The sequence below is a fragment of the Camelus ferus genome, chromosome 12 (assembly GCF_009834535.1).
Source record: "Camelus ferus isolate YT-003-E chromosome 12, BCGSAC_Cfer_1.0, whole genome shotgun sequence".
NCBI lineage: Eukaryota > Metazoa > Chordata > Mammalia > Artiodactyla > Camelidae > Camelus > Camelus ferus.
Genome location: NC_045707.1, coordinates 64,953,344 through 64,966,341, shown reverse-complemented (window position 1 = coordinate 64,966,341; position 12,998 = coordinate 64,953,344). Strand labels below are relative to the sequence as shown.

The 12,998-nt window shown below is 36.0% G+C and overlaps 1 protein-coding gene across 41 annotated transcripts in view; it reads right to left on the bottom strand.

Annotated features, from left to right (window-relative positions):
- Nucleotides 1–12,998, bottom strand: part of LOC116667777 — a 193,371-nt gene that overhangs the window by 134,927 nt on the left and 45,446 nt on the right. For 15 of the 41 annotated variants that reach the window (XR_004324840.1, XR_004324836.1, XR_004324841.1 and 12 more), the window contains 4 exons: nucleotides 7,679–7,829; nucleotides 7,327–7,382; nucleotides 4,429–4,516; nucleotides 3,478–3,646 (listed from right to left, as the gene is read on the bottom strand). The exons of 10 other annotated variants lie outside the window; for them this stretch is intronic. Coding sequence is in view for 9 of the 31 variants with exons in the window: in XM_032493796.1 (XP_032349687.1) it covers nucleotides 4,429–4,516; nucleotides 7,327–7,382 (144 nt within the window). In the remaining 22 variants the exon portion in view is untranslated. The remainder of the gene's footprint in view (nucleotides 1–3,477; nucleotides 3,647–4,428; nucleotides 4,517–7,326; nucleotides 7,383–7,678; nucleotides 7,830–12,998) is intronic. 16 more of the 41 variants (XM_032493796.1, XM_032493795.1, XM_032493798.1 and 13 more) reach the window with 4 other exon arrangements.

The window sequence follows — 12,998 nt, the reverse complement described above, 5'->3', positions numbered from 1 at the left end:
TCAGCGAGGGAAATGCCTTTCTCCTTTAGGAGCTGAGACAGAAGCTGAGAAGGCCACAAGAGACCTCCAGACAGGAAGCCACCAAATATAGTGGGATCTTAGAAGCAGACTGGACCACCGAGCGCTTGAATACTAAGAGTCAGAGGAAACACGAAGACAAACTGAAACTCTTTTTATTCACCAAAATACTGCCAGTCTTGAAACAGTCTATGACATCTGTACTTAACAATCATATTATTTCCCAAATACTTACTAATATGTTATTTTTTTTCAGCCAGATCTTAAGATGGCTAACTTCATATTATTTGAGAATAAGTTCAAATTTTGAACTTCCTCAGGCAACCACCCTAATTAAAGTTAATCTCTCCCATTTCACATCGCATTTCCTTCATAGCAATATCAGTACCTGAAATTATTTTTATATTTGCCTACTTGTTTATGATCTAGCTCCCTCACTAGAAAGTAAGCTCTGCAATTTGAGATTCTATTCATTTGTTTAGCATAGTACTATCAGGGAGTGGTGATGAGTGCTTGAAAAGGCAGCAAGGTGAGGACAAGATTTTAATAATTATTTCTCCAGTAATAACCCAGATTTGGCCCAAGCCTTAATCTCTGCTATAAAGCACTATTTAAGCATCCCTGGGCTCAGAGATTAGCAAGCTTTTCCTGTACAAGCATGCCTCCTTCCCATTTATGTTATGGATGCTAGTCTTTGAAATGCATCTAATTAACTCCAATTTCTTTCATTTGTAAACCTGAGAAAACACTCATCTGGCTTATAACGTAAATTAAATAAGGTTCCATCTGTAAAATGCATAGTACAGTACCTGTATAAGGTAGATACTCAATAAATTGTAGTTACTGTTATTATTATTATTATTACCCACAATTCAGTCGTGACTAACTCAACTTGCACATATCTCAAGCCCAATCAACAGTCCATTCATTTTTTGTTTTGAATTACCAATTGCAGTCTTCTACTTCTGAAGGATTCTCTGACTCCTCAGAAGGTCCTCAAAAAAGTCTGATCATTGAGGTTTGTAATTTGCGATATCCAAAACAGAAATGCAAGACTCCTGGCATTCACAGAGTCAAAATAACACATACAGTGTCAGCTAAGATGTTCTTGCACGTGTGGCCATTGGCCTTTTTGCCTGCTGAGAGGTCTCTCCAGGTTTCTTTATCTCCTGATGTTTCAGCCACCCCATCCCCCTCTTCACAAAACCCAGGGGTTCTTCCACCAAAGCTTAGTTGCCCATCCAGGTGGTGGTGGTCTCTAGTCCTTACAACTCCGTATTACAGCGGTGGGTAACTGCTCTTAGTAATAACTTTTAAAGACTACTCATGCCTCAGATGTTTTATCATCTGACTTTTACTAACGTTATGTAATGATTTTTAGTCACTTTTGTAATCACAGCATGAAATCTTCATTAAGCTAAAATTGTGTTAATGTAACAGCTGAGCCATCCTGAATCTGAAAAGTCTGCTGTATTTATTCTAGGAGGGTGTTTTCCTCGGAAATAAGAACATTGGTTTGCTCAAACAATGGGTTCCTTCTCATCTTTCTGTTAAAACGCTTCCTGTTTATTCTTGTTGGTATGTTAGATACCATCTCATTTGGGAGGACAGCTTGTAATTACATCCTTGTCACCTTCTTCCTCATTGACTGGTCCCCTCTGGATCCTTAGGGCACTGTGAAGGAAAAGCCGGGCTGGGCTAACAAGATAACTCACAAGTCTAAGAATGTGAAAGAAAAGCTGGGCTGGGCTAACAAGATAACTCACAAATCTAAGTATTAGAATACTGATCTGAGTTCTGCTGGACTAACTGGAAAATCTAAGTTAATTAGTGTTGGTTTGCTGTTCATGTTTTTTTTTTTTTTTTTTTTTTTTTGCTAGCCAGCTGGATTTTCAAAGAGATATATCTGGCTTTGAAATGTTGGTTTGCTGCCTTCCTGCCTCCACTTTTGTGATGATAATGCTGCTAAAGCTGTTCCATGCCTATTGGCCAAACACCCCAAGCTTGTACTTTACCCTATAAAACCTCATGCGCACGTCTTGGAGGTGCTCAGAGCTTCGGAGCAAAAGCCCCTCTGAGCCCGCCGGCATAATACATCTGAGTACTCCAACCCTCCGAGTGGTGCTTGTTTCTTGGCTGGCCTGTCGTTTCCATAACAGCACCATCTTGGATCCACTGGGCCATTTCACTGCTTTCATGTCTTATAAGAAAGATTTTGCTTTACATTTCCCAACTGTTCTCAAACAGCCCCTTTTTCTTCTTTATTCATCCCTACGAGGGGGCAGTTAATAAACCACCAGGTTCAGTTATGTCATTTAGCTGACATAAACAGCTAGTGCCTGGTTTAATGACATAAGCCCAACCTTCTTGATTCCCCACACAGGGCTCAAAAAACTTCCCCCAGGGAAAGAGAGGATCTTGTTGGCTGTATCAGAGGAAAGCTCAAGTAACCTAAGAAAAATGGGGCATAGCTGTTACTAAAGTCATGATCAAGAGAAAAAAGGCTTGGTAAAGATTAGTAAATCTGACACAGGGATTTTTAGAAAAATGTAATGATGGTACCATGATGGTCAGTTAGAGACCCCTCTAGATGATATCACAGTTTAAATTAAAATACTGAAGAAACTCTGTGAGTTGGATGCCTTAATAAAAAATATGGTCTGCTTTGAAAACTTGAGATGTTTTACGGGCTATGACAATTATACAAAAGGGAATACAATGAAGTTGGCTAGAGACTTATGTGAGGGATGCAAAAAAGATTTCTAAAGAAGGACTGTTTGTTCTGTGGAGTGTTTTACTGGCCTTGGATAGACCAAGATATATCTCAAGCTGGCAGTAGGGGACACAGAGAGCTAAACTACTCCATCACTACAGCATTGGAGAAATTGAACTTTTGTTTCTTAGAGAAGAGGACAAGAAAAGTTAGAAGAGTAAGAAAAACAGAGGAGGCTAACATCAAGCTGAGTTGTTTTCTGTGATATTATGAGAATCCCCACATGTTACCACCTTCAGCAAAGTCATGTCTACATATAAATGTCTCTGTGAATGTTTTTAATGGCCATTAGGGAAAAATATCAAAATCTACAACTGGGTTAACATGAAATAGGTAACATAAAAGGGATAATATATGATCTGTGAACTAGACTAAGTAACCGGAAGCAGGAACTCAGAGCCAGAAATTATTATGAAATCTCAAGGCCTCAGGGAACAGACATAAATCTTGAGGAAAACTTTGGGCATCTATAATCCACAGGATGCTGATGGATTAAGTCAATATCATCCATGTCTTAGGTGGCCCCAGAGAACCAAGATGACATCCAAGTTATACAAGTTATGTTTGACAATTTTATTAAAGAAAAAAAATACTATATTGCTTGTGATCTGAAATACCACTCTAAAATTGAATTCTGAAAATAATATCCATAGACATAAGAAAATGTCAATATAGCATTAGCTTACCTTCTTTATCTTTTTGTCTCTTAAGTTAAATAATAGTTGGAAACCATTTAAAGAAAGTATGCCCAAGAAAACTTCAAAATACTAAGCACCTGGCAGGAAAGGTACAGCTCAGTGGTAGAGTGCCTCCTTAGCATGCAAGAGGTCCTGGGTTCAATCCCCAGTACCTCCACTGAAAAGAAATAAAATTAAATTAAACAAATAAAAAGTAAAAAAAAATTAAGCATTTAGGCACATTTATGAATAATTTTGTCAGTTACTTCTGAAACTTCAAAATGCCCTGGCAATCCTTTTTTCTTGTCCTTGATAAGTGTATATTCCACTCCTGACAGCTGTTCCAAATCTTCTCTGCTATCTTCAAGCCCCTTTCTTGGCTCCTCACTTTTTGCAGATGACTTAGCTTTCAGATTAATAAAGAAACTTGAAACCATCACATACTATTTTCCTAAATTTCTTTCCCACCCCTGAAAATATACCTGCATCTACAGATCAAATTGGATCTCAGAGGAACCCTCTCATGTCTTCCAGACCCTGCTACCTTCTCTCTTTCCACTACATTCAAACTTTTCTTCTCAACTAGTAACATGTTCTCAGACTATAATCAATTCCTCTCATACTAAAAAATAAACTCCCTTAACTCACATTCCTTCAAATACCACTCACTACCTACTTCCCCTTCTCATACAAACTTGTTATAAGCATTGGCTTTATTTTCAGTCTTTACTTTCTCAAAGCACACTTATACTCAATCCAACAATTACTCCTTTAGCAACTACTGTGTATCAGGCATTGTGCTATATGCAACCATTACAAAGTTGCTCTGTCTCTGACATTCCACTAAAATTGTACTAGGGGAGTACCATGGACTCCCTAATTGTCAAATCCAGAGGGGTATGTTTTGATCCCATGTTTCTTGACCTCTCTGCAGCATTTGATAACTTTGTTCACTCTCACCTTCTTGAATTCTTGTAATCTGTGACAATTTCTCCTCCTCTTTTATTTCTTTGACAATTTCTTCTTTATATATTCTCAGTGGAAAAGGCTGCAGAGAAGGGTAGAATGAGGATTACCATGGTGTAATTTTCCCTTGGCAAAAAGTGGTAGGTCTCCAATCTATGTATAATCTATTAGGGACACAAGCTTGCACTCAGAAACAAAACTCTTTATTCCAAGCTTTTTGAGAGCAGGGTCTTCGATGTCTTCACTACATTATCCTCAGCCCTTAGAAGAGTTTCCAGCACAGAATGGGCAGTCAGTAAATATTTGTATAACAGCTTCATTGAGAAATAATTTACATACTACAAAATGCACCCTTTGAAAGTATACAATTCATTTTTAGTATTCACAGAGTTGTGAAACCATCACCAGTATATAATTTTATAACCTTTTTATCACCTCAAGAAGAAATCCTCCACCCATTAGCACTTTCCATCCTTCTTCCTACCCCAAGTCCCTGGAAACCACTAATTTAAAATCTCTATAGATTTGCCTATTCTAAACATCTTATATAAATGGAATAATATAATGTGTGGCATTTTCTTGTCTGGTTTCTTTTTCTATGGTTGAATAATATTCCACTGTATGAGTATTTCACATTTTGTTTATCCATTCATCAGGTGATGGACATTAGGACCTTTTGGCTCTTATGAAAATGCTGCTGTAAACAGTCATGCATAAGGTTTAGTATGGACACGTGTTCTCCATTCTTATGGGTATATGTCATGGAGATGAATTTCTAGATCATATAGTAACTCTATGTTTAACATTCTGAGGAACTGCCAAACTGTTTTTGCAAAGTGGCTAAACCATTTTACAATACCACCAACAATTAATGAGGGTTCCAATTTTTCCACATCCTCGCTAACACTTGTTAATGTCTGTCTTTTTTATGTTAGCCATCCTAGTAGGTGTGAAATCGTAATTGTGGTTTTAATTTGCATTTCTCTAACAGTTAATGATGTTGAGCATCTTCTCATATGCTTATTAGCCACCTATACAGTTCATAAATATTTTATGAATGAATGTGTAGAATCATAGGCATTGACCTCAAGGATTCCATTCACAGTTATTCAGACAGTTACCGTCTTAGTAATAAATGATCAGCAGGGGTAGAGAGTATGTTATGGACCAAATAATTGCATACCCAACCTCCTTACTTAGTCAATGTACTGATGTCTATACTTGGTTTGCTTTGTTCAGTATTGACATCTGATTTTGAAATTATCAAAGATAATCAGTGCTTCTCATTCTGATTCCAAATTCTTCCAAGCAAATAGAAAGAAAAAGTCAAGGAGTTATTTTTTAAAAATCAGTTGTCAGAGAGGATGACTATGTATATAGCAGGTTCTTGTTGTTTATCTATATTATGTACAGTAATGTATATCTATTTTAAAAAAAAGAGTTTAAATATCTTTTAATCTACAGGCTTTCTCTCCACCATTTCTCTTTCCTTAAATACATTTGTTGAAGAATGTAGGGCCATTTGATCTATAGAGTACTGGATTTTTCTGATTACACATTCACAGTACCGTTAAAATGCTTCTCTTTCCTATTTCCTACAAAGTGGCATCTGAATCCAGAGACCCAATCAAATTTGCCAGGAAGCACATAATGTCTGGTTCTCTCAGTTTTTTTTTTTTTTTTATATTAGCAGCCATTGATTTTCAGTGCTTAGATCCATTAATTCATTGAAGATTGCAAAAATGCTAATATTTTAATTTTACCATTTCATTTTCATTTATTAGCTGAAATGATTTTACATTACTTGACGACCCTATGGTACAGTTCATATAGGAAAGGCAGGTTAAATATATAATTCTTTCTTTTTATTTCCCTAGTTTTCAAGATAATAAATTGGTTACCTGTTATCCCTTAAAGGTAACTAATTGTTTTTCTTCCCCCAATGTCCTTATGATAATTTATTATTATGTATTTAAACTTATCTAATGGACTTCGATCCATTGCAATTCTTATCCTCATTGAAGCTCAGATTATCTCATATTTGGTCAGTGGGAGCTTATTCAAGTTGCTTCCCACATTCTATTGACATGACTATTTTTTTTTCTGGAAAGAAGATATTTTATTTTCAGTTGTAAGTTGTATATTTTATGCTTTAGTGTATATTTTTATTTTGAGTTACTCTTTGGGGGAGAAGCATCATATTTTCTGTGATTAGATGCTACTGGTCATAATTCAGTCAGAACCACAGCATAATAAAAAGACAGAGTTGGGAAAACCTGCACAGTTCATTGAGTCCATACTCCTCTACTCAACCCCACTCCTGGGGTTATGTAGACTGATTAATCCAGGCCAATTCAGGGGCTCCTATCGATTTGTGTGTGTGGTCTTTTCTTAGGATTAGATTCCAGTTATGCATTTTTTGAAGAAACACCACATAAGTGGTATAAATGTGGAGAACTATGTTTAGTGTATTTTCAGAAATTGTAACAGAGATTGAAATATGTGAGCAATGGGAAAAAAGCAACTCAAACCAGGAAGATTTGAAAACTAACCATATTAAGCTTCTAAAAATGGAAATGTAATAAATTCAAAACTCAACAGAAGATTCAAAAGCAGGTTAGATGTAGCTGATCAAAGTGAGTAAATTATAAAGCTGAAAAAATATTCAGATTGCAGCTCAAAGAGACGAATAGGTGTAAAACACTAAATGTGAGTTTTGGAGATAGAATGAGAAAAGTTAATTAGAATTCCTAGAAAAGGCAGTTCAAATAAGGAAAGGTGATACATGAAGAAATAATGGCTAGGAATTTTCTAAAATTGATGAAAGACATCAATAATCACATTCAGGAAGCCAATAAATGCCAAACAGTATAAATAAAAAGAAATTCATACCTGTACACATAGAGTAAAGCTGCAGAACAACGAAGACAGGAAAATCTTAAAAGCAACTAGAAAGAAAAGATAGATTACCCACAAGGGAGACATAATTAAATGGGCAGCTAATTTCTTAATAATAATAATGGGAGCCAGACGATAGTGGAATATTATATAATAGGAATGATCTTCTGAGAATGAAAATGAGATGTACTATCAAAACAGACAAACAAACAAAAAACCGAGGGGATTTACCACTAAAAGATTCTCATTGAGGGAACAACTCAAGAATATACTTTAGGAAGAAAGTAAGTGATTCCAGTAGGATGTCCTGAAATGCATTTCTCAAGAAGGAAAGTTGAAACTTTACCGAAGCAGGACACCAGTGATCCTCAGGGCCATGTCTAAAGTAGACTTTGTTGATTTCTTCCAAACATGGTTTTAGATTTACATATATTTGATTTTGCCAACAGGTTAAAAAGCTCTGTCAGTAAGATCTTGGATGCTTTCCAGCCAATATACTTTAAAAGAAAAGAAAAGAAAAACTCAACGGTTTTCTTAAACATTACTAGCTGGGGTGAATTTTATATCTCTGTAGTCCAAGGGACTTGCTTTTGGCTAACAAATACATTTCTGGAACAGTTTGCTCTATGTGAATCAGGGAGCAGAAACAAGAAGCAGTCAGATCAGCAGGAAGAACAAATGCTGCAAATGTAAGAAAACACAGGCAGATGGTTGAATGTGTGTTAGATCACACTGAACCACTGTGAAGGCAAGTAAGGACATTAATTGTTCAGAGTGTGCACATAGTGCATGGGGGAAGATTACTGATTATCTGCATATGGACTTTCTGATCCTCTATAGAGAAGGATCATGGATACACATGCATGATGCTGTCCTGGAAGTTTTGGCATTACTCCCCAAAGCCCAACTTAGTTTTTTCACATTTCCAAAGAAAAAGTCTTCACTAGATTATTTATCATTATGGTAGTTTTGTTTGATGGCTTTTCCAATGGTCCAAAGCTGAGAGATATTAGAAAACTTTGGATATATCTGCTTGCTAGAAAGTCAGGTTATAAGTCCTCATTACTTCAGTTTTGCCAGATGTCCTTCAATTATTGTCATCAAAATGTGAGAATTTTGCCTGTGAAAGGCAAAACTGAAGAAGGAAATAGCTTCTCTCACCATACCCTAAATGAAAAATTAACTTTATTTCTTTCATAATCTTTCTTCCTCATGAATATTTGACCTTCAGAGACAAAATTACTGTTCATGGCTACATTTATCTCAACTGTGTATTAAGAACGCAGTATTATCTAATTTACACTATAGTATTTCTAACTGGCAACCCTTTCAGGGTTTCATTTTTTTAAATAATTCTTTTTAACCAGAATGAAACACTTATTGGTAGGCTGTTTAGCAATTTAGCAAATTTCTGAACATCGACTACATCAAGGTGGCATGCCAACTCATTAGGGAAAGGACACATTTTGGGGACAGCTGGCTAGCTATTTGGAGGAAAAGTGAAGTTAGATCCCTACCTCAGACCATAGACACATACAATAAAAGATTCAAGATTAATTATCATAAAGCTAAAAATAAAAATCATTAAAAATAAGAATAAAATACAGTAGAATTCTTTATTATTCTTCACATGAAGCTTTTCTTAGCATGAAACGAAACTGAATAAAACTTTTTTAAATATGGAAAATTTGACTATATAAAAATTTAAATGTCTATACCGTGAAAGACACCACACACAAGGTTAAGATGATAAATGAAAAATGGAGAAAATATTTGCAACACATATAATAGACAAATGAAGCCAGTACAGGTGGTGTTTAAGAGCACAAGCTCAGGAATAAGATTTCATAGGTTCAAACACTAGCTACACCACATTCTGGTCTTCTGACCTTAGGTAAATTACTTAACCCTTTGGGGACTCAAAATTTCATCTGTAAAATGGAGATAATAATAAAATCTACTTTCTTGGGTTAGCTCGAGAGTATATAAAGAGTTAATTAAATCAGCAAGAAAAAGGCAACTAATCCACTAGATGCTCAACATCATTTAAAACCTATCCTTTTCATCTTATTTTCAGCGACTTGCTGACACAATTTTGATACATCAAATTGTCACAGTCCATATTCTCTTTAAATTGGCTTTATATTTCTCTGCTCCATACTTTGCTGTCACTGTTACCTCAGTCTAAACATGCTCCATCCACTCTTTGCACGCAAAAATATTACCCATATTTTAAATCCTAACTCAAATTCTGCCTTCTCTATAGAGCGTTTCTGATTAGATAATGGTACGTTCTCTCTTTCTCTTTGAATTTCTAAGGTGCTTATAATACTAGTCTCTACATATAATCAAACTTTGTTTTCTCCTTTCAGTGTAATATATGTACAAATATTATCTCCTATAGAAATTTGTGAATCTTCACAGGCTAGAATCACATACTCTATATTTGAATTCTCACAGTGCATTGTAAGCATTCACTGTATAAATGTTTAATTTTTGTTTGTTTCCCATAACTTGATCTACTACAAAGCAATCAGTGAGAAGATATACGAAATTCTCACGCCCATGATTTGGCCACCCCACCCATCCCACCCACTCACACACATAGAGAAACAAACATGTTCTGAACAGCACATAGCTCCTTTCTTTATTTACATTTAATTATAAATACAGGAGACATGATCTGAGCTATGTTGTTTAATGCTACAGTGTGGAGCATACACTTTGAAGGTAGACACTGTAGGTTCATCTGTGAACTGGATGTAGTGTGAAAGTAAGTAATCAAAAATGATGCCATGTCCTAGAATGTCAGCTGTATAGCAGACCTCAGAGAATAACCAGTCCAGACCAGAGCAGAAGGATGGAGGGCTGAGGGGCAGAGGTTTCCAAATGGGTTGAACAGAGTATCTCAGAGTTGGATATTTAAAAATTATATTAGTAGGTATATAACAGATACAGTGGAGTGTGTAAAAAAATAAGAATAGACACATAGAAGACAAACCAATAAACAAACCAGGTGATTACTGATCTCAGGAAAAACAGTAAGTACGTAAGAAAAGATACAGACTTAGCTTTGCAGGAAACAATATTTTTATGGTATTAATAATGTAAACACAGACTGACTGATGTAGCAAAAAATTGTGATATAACTCTACTGGAAGGATAAGGGTAGAGGAAAGGTACATAAAGAACTAAATAAATCTTTATCACAACAGCAAGTCAATAGATGAAGTAGAAAATTGCAGATCAAGAAATAGGATTACAACATATTATTCACACATTAAGAATACAGAGAAAATTGCTAAAAACAGCCTAAAATGGTAGCCTTTAGGGTAGGGATTCTTAAATCCCTACTTTTGACATGAATAAAGATCCTAGTTTACTGGACCCCATCTTCAGAGATGCTAATTCAATGGTTGGGGTGGACCCCATGAATATGCATGTCTGACAGTCTCACTGGTGATGCCAATACTGTTGACCCTGGGTCCAAACTTTGAGAACAACTGCTAAAGGAAGTAGAAGTAGGGAGTTAGAAAGAGTTAGGTAAAGGACACCAGTTTTTCACTATAATTAATTTAGTAAAGTGATTCTCAAACTTGGCTGCTCATTGGAATCACTTAGGGAGCTTTGAAAACTAGCGATGCCAGGATCCCACCCCGGGATATTATGATGTAATTGATCTGGGGTGCAGTCTAGTGTTGGTAGTTTAAATAGCAATCCAGGTGATTTTAATCTGTTTAAAATGAGGACTACTTTTTAAGTGTAATTTAATTTTTAACTATATATATATATAAATTTTAATTTTTAATATAAAAGTAATTGTGTTCACAGGAGTGGGAAGAATGTAAAAGTAAGAGTCAGAAGATGTGGGATCATGTCTGGTATGGTTTTCTGCCGTGAGCCAGCTCTGTGTCCTTGGGAAAGTCACCTAATTTATATGGGCTTTAGCTTCCTCATATGTAAAATAAGGATGCTGGCCAAGTCATCCTCAATTGTTCTTTCCAACTTCACATTTTGGAGGATAGTAGCTATAATGCCCTATGTTATAAAAATCTGAAATTTTAAAAAGTTTGCAGTAACAAACAGTTCTCCATATAATGCTGAGAGTGATTATTAGCATTATTTATTTAGTGATTATCATCATAAATATTTTCATTATTTCTTTTTAATTAATATTATTTTTCATACATACGTATCCCCCATTACCTATTTATTGTACTCAGTACAATCATTGGCTCATCCTGGGAAATAAAGATCAAACCAGTGGAGATGAATTTATACCTGATGGAAGAGCAGGGCATGATTTCATTTCTCCGAAACATCATTTGCTAAATTGCATCAGAGAAAACGATAAAATAGCCCCTCTCTTGGGTTACTGTGAGTGGTTTTCCCAAAGTGATGATGAGCAGATCCTGATCCTTCCGCTGGCCCCATACCTCTTTCTACCAGCAGCACCTACTTGTAAGATGTCTGCTCCCGGTTAATTTTAAGGAAGCAGTGCATGGTCATAAATTCAGGCAAAACAAAGCAATTGATTAGAGTGGCGGCTAAGCTCCTAGTGACTCCTCATTACTGAAAAGTCTTACCCTGATTACCCCAGAGGCTTAGGATAACTGCTGTCAATACTCCATCATGAATACTAACAAAGGGAGATTTGGGGAATGAGGATTGATATAGACAATCCAGGGAATTTTATATTAACTTTAGAATGCACTATATATGGAGAACTTCCAATATGCCTTCATAATTACACTTTATTTAGAATAATTTAAAATCAGCTTTCATTTCTTGAGTCAGTAGAGAGAACTGCTATTATGCAGATAGAGAAGGAAACCTGGTCTGAAACAAAAAACCCATTTTCCATAGTTACAGATGGACTATGAAGATTAAGTTGTTTATAAAACTAAATATATTTGCGTGCACATGTGTCTGCCTATGATGTGACCTCCTGCCTCTGAAGGAACTTTTTTGCCCATATGGAAATCAGAAGCGATAGGATTCTGGTGCTGAAACAAAAGGTGAATTCTAAAATGAGAGGAGGTCAGAGCCATGTGTCATGATTTTGCAGGTAGTCAAAAATGAACTGAGAAGTCACCATCTGGTAGGAGGCATCTTAGGGAAGCAGCCACCTTCTGTTGGGCATAAATAGAATGAAAGCCTGTTGAGTTATTTATTCTTAGATGGTTGTGATCATGTTTTTGCTCCTCCACTGAAATGTGCCCATCTTGCTATCTCACACTTTCAAATGGATATTCTTAGCTAACTCTGAGCTAATTTAATCAATCAATTTTTGCTAATTGCAGTTTAGAAGACAGTCTTCTCTCTTAACCTCTGAGTCTGCCTTACCTTTCCAGGTAAAATATGAATGTGTTATCAGAAGCTAGACCCTTTTGTCTATCCTACTAGAAACACGAATCGAGAAGTTTCAGTTAGAGTAGGAGAGCAGCTCAGCACCAAGAAGAAAGTGCGCTGCAGGGGTCGTACAACACCCTGCACTCACCGTATCTACGTATATGCTCCAGAAAATACACATATACTTTCAGGAAGCAGTTTATATGTGAATGGAGGTTTCAGCTCTGTTTTCTTGCAGAAAAACATTGAGTGTTACTCCAACTCATTTGAAAGGGATTTATAAAATAACAGAAAAGTAACCTGCACAATGAACA